An 18,675-nucleotide genomic window follows, 5' to 3' on the forward strand; every position below is an offset into this window, starting at 1 on the left:
TCTTACCAGGCACTGAATGTGTTAGCACTTGGTCTCTAACTTTCGTCTTCAGACTTGTAAATTTATGCTCTTTATAAATTAAGCAAAAATAAGCCACACATGGTGGGCTGAGACAGGTGGATCCCTGAGTTTGAGGTCAGCCTGGGCTACAAAGAGAGTTCCGGGTCAACCAGGATGACACAGAAAAACCCTATCTTGAAAAACCAAAATAAATAAATAAAATGAGCAGCAACAACAAAACCTTTGTGCTCGTATATGAGAAGAGACTGGCACGGGTAGTTCCTGCCTCCACTGCCCCTTCCATTTCACAGAGAAAAATTCCTCTCTGCTTTTACAGTACATGGCTTTTATTATGTTCCTTGGATAATGGGGTGGAGTCTCACTACAGTCTTGGGGAAGTGATGTTGGTGGTTGTTTTGGTCTATGTCACTTAGACCTCCTTTGAAATATCGGGAGGGTTATGGCGGGGTGCATGGCTCAGTAGTAGAGCACCTGCCAGGCAGGCACCAGGCCTTGATACCACACCCTTGTGCAAACACACACACACTCACACACACTCAGAGCCTGGGGATCCTTGAGGACCCCATTTGTCAGTACAATCACCATGAGAAATGCAGGCTTGGAGAGCTTGGGAGTCCCTTAGAGACTTCCGTTTCTTCCCCAGTGGGCTCATCTCTAAGATTGCCTTTGCTGTTTCCTGGTTTCCCAAGCATTTATTTCCTCTCTTTTTATTTGGGAAACAGAGCAGAAATCTCTGTCCTTCCCTATACTCTCAGAAGTGGCTCTGCCTGCTAAGAGCTTGGGTGGGTGAAGGGCAAGTTGATGGCTGGGTCCAGACATAGCTTCCCTGGGTTCCAGGGAAAGCTTCCCCCTCAGCTAGAGCTGGGTGGAGAAGTTGAGTCATGTGTCAATGTGGAGGTGTGGGGCGGCCCTGTAGGCGGTAATGAGATGTTACCACTCTTCTTGGTGGGTCTAAGTATAGGACCCCATCTGCAAGCTTCAGGTCCAGATGTGCAGAGCACATGTGTCTAAGGGTGGATGCTTCTGATCTCTCCACCCCACTAAGTAGAAAGTGTCAAAGCAACAGCCTCCAGTTAGCATTTGGAATCATCCAGGCTGTCCTCCCCACCTCTGTGGGGAGGTGGGAAGGGTCAAGGCATGCATTCTCTCTCACTCTGGTCTCCTCAGAAGCAGAGGTATGTGCTGAGGGAAATCAGAGACATACAACTCTCTTGAGCCCAGACTCTCAACTCCCAGGTGGCTCCTTGGTGGTGTCCCATGGGTGGAAGGAAAATATGTCAGAGCTGAACTCTGCCCTGCTTCCTTGCTGGGCTGTCACTGGGCTATCAGAAGAGAGTCACAGGAGAGGCAGTTGGCTGTAGGCGGGACTCCCGCAGAGCCTGGCCCTGAGATGATACCAAGGCAGGCAGACGGGGCAACGACTGTGCTTCACACTCTCCTCCGTCCCTGAGGACTTTCATACTTCTTTCCAGTTTTAGAAAGTCAAGGAGAGTCACTCTGATAGGAACAGTGACCTTTCCGAGGGTGTCATGATGCCTATGGTGCCTGTAGCCTGGGTGAGGACCCAAACCAGATGCGGCTGCACTGGACAGGGGTATGCCCCAGCAGGAACATCCTGCTCGTCTGATTTGCTTTTCTTCTTAACTTCCAAATCATCCTGGAAGAGAAAGGCAAGCTTTTCCTCACCATCTTCCTGTTGTGTCCACTGTGACCTTGGGCAAGTTGCTTCACTGTTCTGGATCTGTTCAGGGTAATGGCACTGAACTGGAGAACCCCCCTGGTTTGCTCTTTGTAGTGGGGGCTGTAACTGGCAGAGGAAAGAGAGAGCTACTTTCTCTTCTATTCTACTCAAAGAAAATGCACTGTCGTTGGTGGTGGCCCAGCATTCTCCACATTATAAGAATCCCCAGAATGTACCTGACTCAGGTGATACTGGGAACCATGGAGTTTTGCACCCACCTTGCCTTTGAACCAACAGTGTGACTAATTGCCTATAGGAGACTCCAGTTTCCTTGTCTGATGAATCCCAAGGTCTTCCTGTGTCTGTCTGCATGGAGGAGGCTGCTGGATCAGGGTGTACAGGGAATGCACTAGGCCTTCAGGATGATTGGGTCCCTAAGGTCCTAAGGACATAGGTACAATTAGGCATGCTGGTTCACCTTTCACAGGGGAGCATGTGGGTGCCAACCCTGACTCTGGGAAGGGGATTTACCAGACCAGGAAGGAATGGTGCATGCTCCCAGGGTCTCAGAGAATGTAGGTGCAAATGTAAGTTGTGTGCTAGCCTCAAACCTAGAACGAGTCCCCACTCTACCTTCCACCAGCTGTGGTGGGAAGTTGATGTTATATAAGCCCGCGGTGTGTATTTTAAATTCGAACCTGAGTTGATTTCTCTAAAGGCTTTGGCTGAATATTACAAGTTTGAGGAAAAAAAAAAAAAAGACTTGTTGAAAAACACATTTAAATTAGAGACTGTTCCAAAGTTCAAAGAACAGTCTGAGGTTATTTCTTGCATTTTTTTTTTGATGCATAAAATATAGATTCAGTCTGGTTCCTGAGCTTTGTGAAGAATAACAAGGATATCTATTCCTGTTGATCCACAAAACGAAACTCAAACAACCCAACCAAAACCACTCTGAAAATCTCTAGTATACCCTCCTCTGAGTAATATTTCCTTCTAGGGAGGAGGGGACTTCATTTCTTTACTGGCCACCTAGGCATGTAACCGTGGAAGATGTTTGTATCTGAAACCGGTAAACAATGTTTACCACTGGAATCTTAGCGCTGGCATTTCTGATTGCAGAGATGATTAAAAGGCTTTCTAATCAATGATTCTTGCCAATTGTGCTGCATGGATTGTGTAAGCAAAATGAAGGATCCTATTCACCTTCCTGGTTCTCAGCCCATCGTATTTGCCAGTCTGTCGCCAGCATTTTGGGGCTCAAGGTCAGCCAGGGAGCAGTCGCTTTGGGTCTATTTGCCTTGCCTCTTATTTAGCTGAATTTAGCTCTTGAGATAACAGCATTTTGCCCATGTACTTGAATGTAAATTTAATCTCGACCTGTGGTTATAATTTTGGACTGCATGATTGATTCTAGCAAGGTGAGAAATCAGAATACAGAAAGCAAACCTAATTAAATCTTTAATGATGACACTCAGAAATATTAGTGGAGAAATACAATCTGAAGAAGACCAATTGTCTTTTAGCATTCGAAAGTTCTTAGGAGAGAAAAACACTGGATAGTCCTGTCTACCTGAAGGTGTTATTGAGGAGAGTGTAGGCCAGAAGCTCTTGATATTATTTGATAAGAGTTTAAGCTAAATACCTTACTGGAGAAATCTAGGTTCCTGAGCTCTGGAGCTCCTGTGCAGACAGTTTCTTGCCTTTAGACATCCAGTGTGGTCCAGGTGTTCTCTGCAGATAGAAAGGCCTGTGATAAACAGAGCTATTTTCTTGGGCTCTGAGAAGAAGGTCCCAGGTCTTTCTAGAAGAAACTCTTGCCCACCTCTTGGGAGCCTCATCAGTGAGCCCCACTGTTCGTCTGGACTGAAATGCAGCTGCAGCTATAGGGCACTGCACAGGCCCTGGTGGCCCCAAGGAAGTGAGAGAGATCTTTCAGCCCTGCACCCACTGTAGAAACGGGGACAGATGGGAATCTGTGCTTTCCCCTTTGATTAATCTCTTGGGAATCTGGTTTTGTAATCAAGACACCACCTTTAACCTGGTGGTTCCTTGATGAAGAACCCTGAGGTAGATATTCCGGAAGAAGGAAACACAGACCAACATTTTAATCTTTGTGCTTGCAGGACAAAGGTCAAATGAAGGACTTGCTGTTTTTAGTTTAAAAATAATTAACGATTCCTATAGTCACTTGACAAAATGCAAGAGTAAATAAATAAGTTATCCAGCACCAATGGCCCTCTTATGGGCTTGTAAGCTTTCAGTGCCAAAGAAAAGGTGGGATAATCAGTATTTTCCTCAACAATACTTTGGAGGATGCCCTTGAGAAATGGACTGCCCAGTCTGTGTGGAAAGAAGAGCAGAGAGAGATTAAACATGTTGTCAGATGCCCTCACTGAGGGGTTTTAAAACCAAGATGGAGATGTCGGCACTGCGTTTTCCTCAATGTCAGAGGCCAGAGTCTCCATGACCCAAGAGCACTGCTCCACCCCAAAGCTGGCCCCAGAGGAGATCATCAGCTGTCCTTACTAGAACTCAACTGACCATTCTGAGGACAAGGAGACCGTGAGGCCAAGTGACTGTGGCATCAAGTCAAGGAACACCCCCCCCCCCCCACACACACACACTCACACCATGCCTTGGAAGTTCCTGAAGGCAGAGGGAGGGCACTCACTCATCACAGGGTGGGAAGAGGTCATTAGGAGGCCTTAAGGAGTCTGTAACCTGACCCCAGTTCCCACTAGGAAGACTCAAAAGAGCCGTCTCCCCAGGCTGGACTGCTAGCCTGTGCTCCATGACCTAAACCATTGCAGAGACCTCCTGCTTATTCCCTGTCTCCTCTTGAAAGAAAAGTTTTGGAGGCCAGAGTAAGTTACAACTGCCATTTGGAAAACTCAAGGCCACCTCTGTGTCGGATAGTGATTGGTACTGGGCACTAAGGCTGCCAGTGCATAGATACTGCTGGTAATCCTGACATTAGTGTTTCCCTTCCTCCTAAAATAAGCAACAGTACAACCCAAGTACCACTAGCAGAGCCCTAAGTTTGCATTTTGAGGTAAGAACCTGGACACGCTCCATTAGCCAGCAGCCAAACAATTGCTCTGTGGCTGAAGTTCATCTTCTTTAACGGAGGTATTAGCACAGCGACTGGTCTCTTTTCATAGACCTTAATTTCTTCTACAAAATATCAGTGATAACATCCCTTCAAGGTTCCAGCCGTCAAGTAAGTGCCTGCCCCAGAATAACCCACACTGCTCTCTAGCTAATTTGCATGGGGATGTTGACCCCTCCTTTTCAAGTACTATTCCAAGGTCACTTACTTAGAAATCATGAAGTCAAAGACTGTTAGAGCTGGAAGGGATGGTAGAAATGACTCTTCTCCCAATCCTATCATTGTATAAATCAAGAGAGGTCCTGGATTATGAGTTCAGGACAAGTCTGGGCTGCATAGTGAGATGTGCATACACATTGAGAGAGAGAGAGAGAGAGAGAGAGAGAGAGAGAGAGAGAGAGAGAGAGAAGAGAGAGAGAGAGAGAGAGAGAGAGAGAGAGAGAAGAGAGAGAGAGAAAGGAAAAAAGAAACAAGGGCTGGCACTGGGGAGATTGCTCAGTGGTTAACAGCACAGCACTTCTTGCCATTCTTGCAGAGGACCTGAGTTCAGTTCCCAGCACCACAGTGGGCCGCTCACAACTGCCTGTGACTCCTGTTCCAGGGCATCTGATGCTCTTTTCTGTCCTCCATGGCCACTGTACTCACATGCACAGACCCACACACAGACGTACATGTAAATAAAACAAATAATAGCCATAATAAACCAAGGGCTGGGGACATAGCTCAGGGGTGGAACACAGTTTGCCTGAGTCTTTGGCTTCATCCACATACGGAAGAAGAAAAACTAGGAACGATCTTGAAGACATAAGTGACTATTTACCCCTGAGTAGGAGTAAACACAGACTCACTTTCAACTAACAAAAGGATTTCTTCAGTGTTGTGTATGAAATTGTCATTCTTCTGGCCACCCGGGCTCGAATGTGTCACTGTTCATTAACATGTCCCTCTAAGTCCTTCAGTTTGCCCTTGGACTCTTTCATGGGTCTATTCTCCCCTTCCTCCACCTCTCTGTCATTTGTGTTCCTCACATAGACACCATGTCTCTACTGGAGGTGACAGAGAAACACACGCATTCATCACCGTGGGGCAGTGAGGTGATAATGAAGGTGTGCGAGAGGACGGGGTTTGTGGGATTCTGGACCTTTGTCAACTTCATCTCAACCTCTCCATTTCCACACTTCCAGTGTGACTCCAGAAGTTGGTCAACTTCGTTCATGACCATGCTTTGCCTGCCACAGCTGCTCTCCCTGCTTAGCAGAGCTTCCTAACAAAGATTCAGTTCCGGAAGTCCTTTCCCGGAAGTTCCCTTCTCCTGAGGCAAGGCGATCAAAGACAGTCACAGCATGACTAACTCAGCTTTACTCTGAGACAAAGAGGATGCTAAGAACTGTAGTGCATTTTCTCCTCTTCAAAGAGATGCTCTGGCTAGATTTGTAGGACATCGATTTACAAGGCGTGCTGACCTTCAGGTGGGAGGCATCCTTAGAGCGTTTTTTAAAAAAATCCATCAGGTTTCCAAAAACCTAAATAAATAAATATCCTTTTATGAATTAAAAATAATCCTCACAGGTCTGCCCACAATTTACTCTTGCTGAGTAAACAGTTACAAAAGGAGCTAAGAGCACCCACCTCAGGGTTGTCTGTGAAGACTAAACTGTGCTGTTTGACTTTCCCTCTTTGGGGCCTAGCACGTTGTGTGGCTCCTGGCTACAAAGTAATGGTTTGTGAATTGTTTTATCAGTGCAATTTTCTATAAATTTCCTTGGAAGAGTTTCTTTGGTTAGAACGAGCTGAGTTCTGGAGAAGAATTTGGCTGAGAGGTGTTTTTTCTGTTTATGAAAAACAGTGTCTGTCTGCAAAGACAAGTTGAAACCGGTTTTAAAATATTTGATGACAGCGCTGGGGAAGTGTCAGCACGCCTCCAACTCTCCACTTGGACGTGGTTTTGGAACTGCATTTTGTGTTCCGGTTGAGAGGGTTGGAAGTTGAGTGTCTTCCTGGAGGCTGAAATGGAAGACAGTTGGCATTGTCTCCCTCAGCAGTCTTTCCCTGGTATCCTGAGATGTTGGAGCACACGTCCCTGACCAGACAAGTTAGTGCACACTGTCTGAGGACACTGATGATTGCCATGGCTTGCCATTTAACTATTAGAGGTCTGCTTTATATTTCAGCTGGCCCAGATCTTCCTTGGGGGAGGGTAGAGCTTATTTTTCTTTCTCTCGAAAGGCCCATCACGGTGTCATGAGTAATCTGGCAAACTGTCTGCTGATTGACAGGTCTAAAATTATGTTTGTCCCACACTTTCAAGACGTCCTTCCAGAGAGGTGCTAAGGAGCCTTCTCTGGGGCCCTTCATAATGCTCCAGGCTCTCACTTGATTGGGGTGAGGAGAGTGGGGGGTGTTTAGGGGCATTGAAACAGCCTCTGGCTCCAGATTCAGAGCAATCTGAACTTTAGTTTGAACACATGACAGGATAGTCTGCGAGAAGACATTCTGTTCAGACGGAGGGGTGGCAGCCAGCCCCGTGGTACAGGTCCGTGGGAGAATGTTCTTCAGTTCAGAGACCAGGAGAGAGAGATCGAATGCATCAGAGAGAGTAAGAGCTGAGGTTGAGGAGGGGAAGCTCCTAACATTTTCCCAGTGACCTGCTATGGAAGACGGTACATATGTTAGTTTCCCATCACTGCTGTAGCAATGTAAAGACCCAAGGGTAGTGTTGTTGTTTTGGCTCTTTGTTCTTTGGGGGGCCCGCCACCCAGCTTCCAAATAGATCACACACGGAGGAGGCTTATTCTTATTTATAAATGCCCGGCCTTAGCTTCGCTTGTTTCTTGCTAGCTTTTCTTAACTTAAATCATCCCATCTACCTTTTGCCCCTGGGCTTTTTCCTTTTCTTACTTCTGTAATCTTACTTTCACTCTTACTCCATAGCTGGCTGGGTAGCTGGGTGGCTGGCTCCTAGCATCCTCCTCTCCTTGTTCTCTGGATCTTCTCTCCCTCTCAGATTTCCCCTTCTATTTATTATCTGCCTGCCAGCCCCGCCCATCCTTTCTCCTGCCTCGCTATTGGCCATCCAGCTCTTTATTAGACCAATCAGGTGTTTTAGGCAGGCACAGAAACACAGCTTCACAGAGTTAAACAAATGCAACATAAAAGAATGCAACACATCTTTGCATCATTAAACAAATGTTCCATGGCACAAAAAAGTAACATATCCTAAAATAATATCCTACAACACAGGGGCTCAAAGTAAGTTTTTTTTGTTTTTTGATTTTTGTTTTTTTGTTTTGTTTTGTTTTTTGAGACAGGGTTTCCCTGTGTAGCTTTGTGCCTTTCCTGGAACTCACTTGGTAGTCTGGGCTGTCCTCAAACTCACAGAGATCCACCTGCCTCTGCCTCCCGAGTGCTGGAATTAAAGGCATGTGCCACCACTATCCGGCAAAGTAACATATTTTTAAAAATATGCAGCTTGTATTATTTTATCTTTTGTTTGTTTTATTTTTATTTTATGTACATTGGTGTTCTGCCTGCATGTGTGTCTGTGTGAGAGCCTCTGGAACTGGATGTTACAGACAGTTATGAACTGCCACGTGGGTGCTGGGAATTGAACCTGGGGCCTCTGGCAGAGCAGCCAGTGCCCTTAACCGCTGAGCCATCTCTGCAGCCCTACAACATACATTTTTTATTGTGTTTATTTACTTTGTGCTAAATAGCCAAGGCAGGGCAATCTATAGAGAACAAAAATGTATTCCCTCACAGTTCTAAGCTCTGAGGATATGAAGATGAAGGTGTTAGGGTTCCGTGAGGGTCCCTGACTCTCTTCATATGGTGAAAGGCAAGAGAACCTTCCGTCCTCATGGGCTTGTATTATCACGAATCCATTCAAGAGGGTCAAGCTTCATAACTGAACATCTCCCCAAAGGTCACATTTCCTGACACTGTTGTACTGGGAATTACATTTCTAACATGTAATGGGGGGGTAGGGGGAGCCACATACAGAACATAGTACTTTTCTTATGATTATGTAGGCCAGAAGTCCAGTAGGGAGTCTTGGGGGCCTTAGGGTTTAAAATCAATATCTCCTTTTAGAGACTTTCCTGACACCTGGAGTTGGAAAGCTTCAGTTCTGAGACCTGAACTTGGTTCTCCATCCTTTCCACCTCAGTAAACCCCACTTCTCTGGTACATGCTCAGGTCAAGCACTTCAGCATTATCCACAAGTCTTGTTTCTTATAAGCTTGCTCACAATTCCAGTTGGTTCAACCTTCAGAATTCCATTCAGAATCTGGTTATTCCCCACCCTTCATGGCTGGATCCTACATTAGCGCTGGAACTGTGTGTCCTCTCCTTGACCCTGCCCTCAGTTCGTAGCCAGGGGAATCTATTGGAGTGTAGGCCAGACCTGTCCCCTGTCTGCTCAAAGGTAGTTGTCTCAATCAGAGTAAGAGCCAAGACAACACAATGGCCTGAGGGGAGCAGCCTGGCCAGCCTGTGCTCACCAATGTAGTCCTTGGCCCCCACACATCAGCTTCCTGCCTGCTCAGAGAGGCAGAATCAAGGTCAATGGGGAGTGCTGGGTCCCTCTTCACCATCTGCATGGTCCTTTCTCCTATTCTCGAGTGACAGTCACGAATCTGTGAATGGGGCTTCTTCCTGTCAGACACAGAACATTGATAGAAAATGAATCCTCTGAGGTTTTGTGATCGCCAACCCGAGGACAAGCCTGCAGTCATTTCTGACTGGCTGCTGTTCTTCCCGGTTAAACCAGGAAACGCAGGGCAGCTGCAAACAGTTGTTGAGGTCTGAGGAGGGCACAGATGTTGTTAGTAAAAGGGAAACCACAGAGCAGAGTGGATCTTCCATTTTGTTACTCATAGGGGTCTTCCAACACACCCCTGCTCAGTGGGTCACACTTCTGAGGACTAGCAGTAGCCATCCTTTAGAGCAACTGCTCTAAAGAATTTAGCAGCAAGTAGGGAGGCGCAGATTACACAACATAACAAGCCTTTTTTTTAAAATAAGAAAAAAGCGGGGCTGGAGAGATGGCTCAGCAGTTAAGAGCACTGGCTATTCTTCCAGAGGTCCTGAGTTCAATTCCCAGCAACCACATGGTGGCTCACAACCACCTGTAATGAGATCTGGTGCCCTCTTCTGGCCTGCAAGGACACATGCAGACAGAACACTGTATACATAATAAATAAATAAAAACCTTAAAAAAAAAAAAAAAAAGAAAGAGAAAAGAAAAAAGCAGGCCGTATGAGGACAGAGTGGCCCCTTCCCCATACACTCCCTTGTGCTACTGTTGGTACTGAGAGGGTTCAACACATTGTTTTTGAATGGAACTAACACATTTTTAAAAAGGTAACAAATCCTTCTGCAACCCTGTCCCTCATGTCTGTTGCATGAGAATGGGAGAAGGGGACATGCAGAGGTATGCCTTGTGAATCCGAGACCAGCCTCAGCAACATAGCGAGACCCTGGTTCAAAAAGAAAGGAAAAAGAAAAATGTTAGTGACTATATCAGATGATGAATCAATTACGCACAAACAAGGCCTAGAATACAAACATTTTGCTGCTACCATTCAGTATTAACACAGTCAATGGAACAGAAAGGGGGGCAGAGTCCCAAGGTTTTTTACGACATCTGGGGTGACAGCGGGCTGATGCGTTGTGTCTTGTGTTTTTGTCTGATAGGTCATTGCTTGTGAGCAGCAGTATGACTCATCCTATGACGCTCGTTGTGACGTCTGGTCTTTGGGCATCACAGCCATTGAGCTGGGAGATGGAGACCCTCCCCTCTTTGAGATGCACCCTGTGAAGATGCTCTTTAAGATCCCAAGGTAGGACACCAGATGGCGCTCTTGACTCACCAGTGCTTCACAGAACCGGTCTTGGAGGGGAAGCTAGTTGGTATACAATTTCTCTCCAAATTCGAGAGAGCCTGTTTGTGAAATATGTTTCCTTTTCAAAAAGAAGAGAAAGAACAACAGGGTTAGAGGGACACAAGGAGAGGATGTTTCTGAAAGATCACACCCCTGAGAAATGACGGGAGCATGGAACAATTGTCAGCTTTCCAGCACTAAATTCAATCCCCCACCCCCACCCCACGGTCATTTTTGTGCTTTGTACAAGAGGAACACAGATGCAATTTAAGGCTCCATAGTCGGTCTAGACACTGATGTTTTCTTTTCAAGTATACTTCCTCCAATATTTGGGAAATTTGGGACACCTCAAAACACATATTGTTGTATCCACTCAGCTCAGCAGTGACTTCGGTTTGAAAAGCATCATATTATCCATACACCTAACTTCACCCCTTACTTCTAACTCAGTGGGACAGTCCTCTCAGAGGAGTCTTTGGAGGTGATTTAGATGCAAGTGTATTTTCTGCTCTCTGTGTTCATCTGGGGTCTGTACAAGGAGTATGGTTCTTCCACAGGAATTGAACTGATCCGTGTTAGAAAGGTCCAACAATGGGAAGCCTAGCCCAGCCTGGGTGCAGATTGATAGGTAATCTGTATTTTCCAAATGGCTCTTTCAAAGGAAGACTCTGGGCCATTGATCTGATGTAACAATACACGTGTTGACCTTCCCTTACCCACACAAAAAGCGCAGCTATCCGCAGCCTTTAGAAATTTCTGGAGATTGCAATTTGCATTACTGATTAGGTCTATTTATATGCAGATGGAGCTCTCCAGCGTTCATCATCATAATATTATCGCTTTATACCTAATCCAGATGTGAACAACCCAACAACTAACATTCCCAAAACAGATCCTCACTCAGGTCCGGCTGGTCTTCTTGCCTTTCCCAAAACACAAAAGCAAGAGATGATGACCAGTGGAGCCGAGGAGGCTTCTGGCTTTTTTAAATTAATAGTCTGGTGAGCATCCAAGGGGATGTAAGGGTGCAGGAGCCAATAGCAGCACAGGGAGCAGGAACGTGTCAGGAAATGAGAAACTGGGTCTGGAAGGATTTCCTCTGTGCAGCTCGGTATATTACAAGTGCTTGCTCACTGTAGCAACATAGTTTCCCAAATAGCAGCGTGTTTAGTGAAGAGATTATCTACTTGGGAATATTTAGTCTTTTCTTTTCCTTTAAAGTATGCACTCATGTACATAGCAAACGTTCAAAATTCACCCAGGCTGATAAATTCAAGTTAGCTAAGAAGGTGTGTGTCTGTGTGTGTCGGCATGTACACAAGGGGCCATGCGTTCGAGTCAATAGACCCTTCATCTCTGGTGACAGCTTTTAGCTGACTTCTGTGTCCACAGCCTCTGCTTTCTGATCATCCCTGTTCTAGCACCTCATTGCCCTCTTGCATCTCGGGAGAAGCCTTCAGATCTGGAGGGAAATGACTAAATGCCCTCTCCCTGCCTTGATACAGAATGGCTCCGGGAACAGGGGCAGCTGGAAGAAGCTGGTCTCTACCCCGGCGTAGGCTGAGGCTGTTTCTCTCTTGGAGACTGCCTCTCTCCTTCCTTTCTCCTGTTCAGATGCTGGATCAGGAATTGTCAGATCTAGTTCTGCAGATTCCCAACATTCCCTGTTGTCACTGCTCTGATGGGCTGGCTTGGCATGCTTAGGCAGGAAGAAGAGAAAAGAACAAAACACAGCCTCTTTGCTTAAGCTGGAGAGCTGTTTTGTCCCTAAACCCTGGGAGAACTCTATAGGTTTGTATTCACCATGTTATTTAAGAATTTTCCTGTTAGAATCGCAGGGTTCTCTTTGAAAGCTTATGGATTGACTAGGGCTGTGTGAACGAGCACACTCATTCTGAGTGCTAAAATGTACCATTTCCTCCGAAGAACTCTTAGATGGAGAAGGAGGAAATAAGCATTTACATTTTAAAAATTCTTAAATTAATTAAATAATTAAATAATTAATTTTGGAGGGCATGGGAGAGTGTGTATTGTGAAGTGGTTAAAGAATAACTTTCATCCTTCAGATCCCGGGGATTGAACTCAGGTCGTCAGTGTTGGTAGCAAGCATCTCTAGCCACCTCACCCAGTTCCCATTTACATATTTTAGAAATCCACTTGAATTGATGACTTTTTTCATGAGGGTAGGTCCTCTCTGCCCTTCCCTCCCTCTCCCTTCCCTGAAAATGACATTGATGACAAAAAGTCTTGACTCAGTTTGGCTTCAGTGCCCCCCACCCCCATTTGAATATATTTTCGGTATACTGGAATTTTCTTCAATTGAACAATTATCCATTTCATGATACCCTGGGATCCAGAAAACGCATGGCTTCCTTCTTTGGATTTCCCTGCTGGCCTCTTCCTTGCAATTACTTTATTCCTGGAAATAAACTGAGTAAATGACCCAGTGGGGGAAGAAAAGCAAAGCTTGACTGAGTCATGGGAGAAGTAACTTCCAGAAGTCATAAAGGACTCAGGAGTTAATGACCTTCTGGATCCTGGAGCGAGCCTCAGATGTCAGCGCTTACACAGATCCCAGCCCGTCGGAACCGGGATCAGGATCAGGACCTGCCTGCATGTGCTCGATCTGCTCCCATGCAGCCCCACCTGCCTTCTCCTCTCTCCTGACCTTCACGTTACAAGATGACAAACAGCAGACGTGACCTGTCTTTGAAATACCATGACTCACAGTTCTTCCTACGCTGCAAACACACAGAAATTATCTGCTGATTGGCACAGCATCCACTATTTGCTGAACCTGTCAGCATGTGTCATCTTGTCTAACGCCTTTGCTCCAAAAAATAGTCACCCCCTGACTGCTGGTGCTGTCTGCTGCTATTTTTTTTCCTGGAGTTAGAAGAGAGGAAGAGAATGAAACCATTTCTCTGAGCATCTGTGAATTCTATTCTTACATGTCTCTTTCTTGAAGATGCCATTAAATTTCCAAGACTTAGAAGGATCTCTCTCTCTCTCTCTCTCTCTCTCTCTCTCTCTCTCTCTCTCTCACTCACACACACACACACACACACACACACACACACACACACACACACGATATGAATATATTTACATATATAAAATATATATTTCACTTTAGAGGGGATCTATTTTACAGTTATAATTTCATGAATTAGTAAGGTTAAGAGAAATGTACAATTATGTTGTTCTCTTGGTAACCATGTTTCTTTCTTTAGCTCAGAGTCTTCAGTTAATGATTCCCTTTGTCCACTATGAATGGGTCCAGAAAGGCAAAATGGAGACCTGTGTGGGTTACCACATGGGTTTACTGAACCAGCATTGAGAATCACGTTGTGCATTTATTTACTCATGGCCTGATGAAGGACGGCTTTGCTCAGTGTCTCATGATTTCATGCTTCCACTTTATTCTCTGTAGAAAGAAGGAAAAAGAAAAGAAAACAAAGCCCCCAAGAGTCCCAGTAGAAGCTGGCCTGATCATTCCGATCTCTGGAGCTGGTGATTGCTTTCCCCAAAGAGAGCTCTTCCTGCAGTACACAATCTCTTAAAAGGGGAGAACTTGAGACAATCTTTGCTTCACGTTCCCATCACTAAAGCTAGGTGTTCCAGAATTGCCTATTCCCAATCAACCGAGGGTGCCAGGGCTGCCACACTAGGTTACCAGAAATGTGATGGGTTTGAAAAATCAAAACTTATTTTCTCATAGTCCTTCAGGCCACAAGGCCAAGGAGCACAGTCAGCAGAGCTGTGCTCCCTCTAGAGCCCCCTGAGAAGGGTTTCTGGTGGCTTTTGGAGGACCTGTGGCCTCCCATCTTCTCTTTCATAGTCCTCTGCCCTGTGTCTTCTTCTTCATCTCTTCCACGGACATGGGATCCCAATCCAATAAGAACACATCTCCAGGGCAACAGCTATGCTGCCATTGTCATAGCTGCAAAGACCCTGGTTCCGAATGAGGTCATGGTCTCAAGTCACAATTCAACCCAGTACATTAACCAGCTTTCCTGGTCACTGAATTCCCTGTGAAACTAATTGAGAGGCAAAAATTCCAAACACTTAGCTAAAGGGTGAGAAGAGACGAATATGAGTGACAAATGATGAGGACCGTGCAGCTGAGACTGTGTGGCAGGCCTAGAATTCTGTGTTTCACCACCTTGCGTGTGAGGGGGGTGATGTCACCCGTCCTTTTCTGGGTCAGGTGACTGAAAGCCCACAGAGATTTTGCAGCGGGTCCCTGGACTGCACATAGGGAGGTGAAATGATGTGACTATGAGGAGCCTGACTCTAAAGCTCACATATTTTGCTAGCATCCTGAAATGTTAAACCCTCCTTGGACTCACATCAGGCAGTGATGGCACCAGAGTGCACAGAGACAGATGGGGCACAGGTCCAGTGCTTAAGATGCTTAGGCCTAGCTTCCTGCCCCCATTCCAGATTTTAAGGTGATGTCAGCAACCTGAAAGTCAGAAATTCCATCAGCACCAGTGATTGTGGCAGTCAAGGAACTGAGGACTAGACAGAGCATCATCAGAGGTGCACACAGGACATCTCTAAGGACTCATCAGTTTCTGACCCCTCACGCAGAAATCCATCCCCTCTTCAAGCTCCCTTTTAAGCAACTGCCTTTTATTTCCTAATTTAGAACACTTAAGTAGTTAAACTGAAAATCTGTAGAACATGTTATATAAGAGCAGAGCGAGGCTTCAGGATAGCGTCTCTGTATCCAGAAGTTTCTGTTCATGGCGCACTCCGAGCAAACTGGAATGTGCCAGGCCAGGGCTATTTCTGGAGAAGGTAGCACTGTCCCTGTTACCACCCTTCTTTGTTTTTCCTGTTATTTCTTCAGTCAGAAAGCTTGCTCTGAGTGCTGGGGAAAATCAAAGTCTGCTTCTGGCATCCTGAGCTGGAATGCATTTTCTCATGAAAACAGTACTTTTAAGCATCTATTGAGGAAGAAGCCATTCAATAAGCCACTCTCTACTTTGGGTGTGTTATTAGATTTTTTTTGTGGCTAAATAAAGTTTGACAGCCAGGCTGAGGACTTAGTCTCGGCTAGAACATTATGCTTATGGGGAGAGGGGAATATTCTCTACCTTCTAAGCTACTATTACAGAAAGGCTTTAGCGTTCAGCCCACTGGGAACTTAGCAATGTCTACATCCGCTGCCTTTCGGCATCTTTAACTTTATTCTTGCAAAATCAGTTGGATGAGGTGCAGAAATGAACATGTCTGGGTGTGGCTCTGAGGAGTGCCTGTTTCTTCTGCCCCTCCCCCATTCACTGGTAAAAGTGAAACATAGAGTCTGGGTAGAAAGAAAAAAAGGAAGGGGGGTCAGACATTGAGAATCCAGTGTCTGGATCCTCTTGGATTGCCCGAATACTGTGGGTGGTGGGGTTTAGGTGAGCAAGTCACCCATGGAATCAGTTATGAGACTATCTGAAGGTTTTCCTCAGGGATTTGAGGCCTGTAATTGACTCCTGTCTCAAAAGAGAGTCCTGAGGCTGGCTTTCCATCTTGCTAAAGGACTTTATAAAGTCCTTTAGATTATGACTTTCTAAACTCACAAATCAGATCTTTCTGATATGGGACACAGTGGTCCTCACACACTGCACAGCTGTGAGAGGATGCAGAGGCAGTGGTCCTCACCCACTACACAGCTGTGAGAGGATGTGGAGGCAGTGGGGATCCCTGGGTCACCAGTAATTGCCTTACTGTTACAGAATCATCACAAGACATTTTCTCTTAAGGCTGTAATATACAAGGGAAAGAAATTAAAACTAAACACTTAATCTCAAAATGGAATGAGTAGGGGTAGTGGGTGTTTAATGGCACGGTAAGGATGGGTTTGCCCCGGAGAGTTTTGGTTTCTCTTCAGTAGCCCAAGCCACTTCATTATTGGCCCTTCAAGCAATGAACCTTCACAATCCGAACTTCACTCATAAAGCAAGAAGTACCAGGAGAATTACCATCATTTAGCATTTATAAACTACCTAATGGCAGAAAGTTTTGATATACTCCAATAGAAAACAATTATCCTTTATGAGTCTTTCTTTTGGATGATATTTCACATTCCATTTTTAGCTAGCATCCTTCAGGATGCCTTGCGTGCATGCCCCTCCTCTGCCTCTGGAATATCCCTGGTACCCAGGACTTAACACTCCATTTCCTTGGGAATCCAGTGGCTGGAGGGCCCTGGCAGGCATGCCCCGGAAGACTTCCACCCTATGAAACAGTTTCCCAATTCTATTCTAATTTGAACTGAACAGCTGGGACCATTAGTTCCTGTGGAGGTACAGCTTGCTGCTCCTCTGAGTCCTGGCAGGCAGGGAGAATGCGGTTTCGCAACATTTCTTTTGGGGATCAGGTGGCAGAGCCCGAGCATGTCTTCAGGGACTACCAGTCCCCACCCAGGCTGAGGAAGAAGCTTACCCTGGGAAAAAGGAGAGGCCAGAACTGCGGAGCATTGACGTACAGTGTTATCTGTGTTTTCTCCCTCATTAACCCTGCCTTCATTATGCTGGCACTGTTCACTTAGGCTAAATCGGACTTAGCTCCTAAATGATGGAGACGCGCAAAGAAGACCAGCAAGGAAACAGAGCTCAAAACAGTACTAAAGGGACCGTGAACCCCGGCTTCTTTTCAACTCCAGAAAAAGCAGGCACTCATGGGAAGGAATAGTTGCAAATGCTTCATGGATTGACATAGTGGCAGGATGGGCAAGGCAGAGATGAAGAATGACAAACTGTTGCCTGGAGGATCTTCACTGCAGAAGCTGTCCATTTACAGAGAGTTCTAGAGTCAGATATAGCCCACTAGGAAGCCAATACTGCTTGTATCAGTTTTCTAGGGCTGTGTAACAAACACTCCCTAATTAGTTGCTCCATACAACAATAATGTGTTTCTCAGGAATCTGTGGTTCTTTCAGGGGTTCTACAGATCACGGCTAGACTTGCTCATACATCTGGGATGTGCTGGGGGTGGGGCTGGAGCTGGCTAGTCTAGGATGCCTGTGGTATGATGACTTAGCTGTATTCTGTGTGGTTTCTCATCCTCTAGAAGGCCTCTACTCGGGGTTGTTTTCACATTGGTGACAGGATTCTGAGCCAAGATTCAGGAAAGGGTAGAAAAATGGTACAGTTTCACAATTACTTTATCGCTGTGTTCCACAGCCAGTCTGTCCCAGCAGTTCCACTCTCTTCCAGCTGTGTGAATTTGACCAAGTTTCTTCATGTCGAATGGTCCAGCTTCCTCCCCTGTCAAATGAGGATAGAAATAGAGCCAGCCTCATAGAGTCGTGAGGAGTGTAAGGGTGTGAAGAGCTCGGAATGATACACGGTAAATGTTCTTTCAGTTTGTGCTGGGTGTTACTAAAGCAGAGATCTCGAGGGAATACCCACCCGGAAAGGAATCTTCTTTCATGGCAGCTGAGGAATTGACAGCTCCCATTCTTGGAGCGCCACCCATGAGATCAATCATTTGACAGTTCAGCTAATTGATTGATGATTAGATTAGGAATTAAGAGAGAACAAAGGCAGGTCCTTAATAAATTTTTACTTCTTACATAGCACTTCAGTATCAAGGTCTTTGCTATTGATATCCACCATCACTATCCCTTTGGAGTTAACAGACACACTGTTGGAGACAGGCCAGCCCCTGTGCCTAGGCCCACACTTGGATACCATGGCAGGAGCTTCCCATCAGGAAGCAGGTGTGGTCTAGGACCCAACTCCCACTATGTCCACTCTGAAAGGAAATGCTGTAATCTTTAGAAGGGGCTTGCTTGTCAAGTGTACAGCGGCCTTATGTTTAATTGATGACTTATCCTTCTGCCTTGGCTGCCTTTCCTGACCCTTGGAAGGTTCAGCTTACCCCAGGATTCTAGAATTATTTATTTTGCATCCTCAGGTAAGGGGACAGTATCAGAAGTCCCAGATCCAAGGTCGAGGACTCAACATTGAGTCATTTTG

At 45.8% G+C, this 18,675-nt stretch overlaps 1 protein-coding gene across 1 annotated transcript in view; it reads left to right on the forward strand.

Annotated features, from left to right (window-relative positions):
* The window catches only part of Myo3b (myosin IIIB), a 336,688-nt gene that overhangs the window by 23,315 nt on the left and 294,698 nt on the right, over nt 1–18,675 (forward strand). Inside the window, exon 6 of the mRNA XM_036185605.1 lies at nt 10,509–10,654. Coding sequence (XP_036041498.1) covers nt 10,509–10,654 — 146 coding nt within the window. The remainder of the gene's footprint in view (nt 1–10,508; nt 10,655–18,675) is intronic.

Source organism: Onychomys torridus, chromosome 4 (genome assembly GCF_903995425.1).
Source record: "Onychomys torridus chromosome 4, mOncTor1.1, whole genome shotgun sequence".
NCBI lineage: Eukaryota > Metazoa > Chordata > Mammalia > Rodentia > Cricetidae > Onychomys > Onychomys torridus.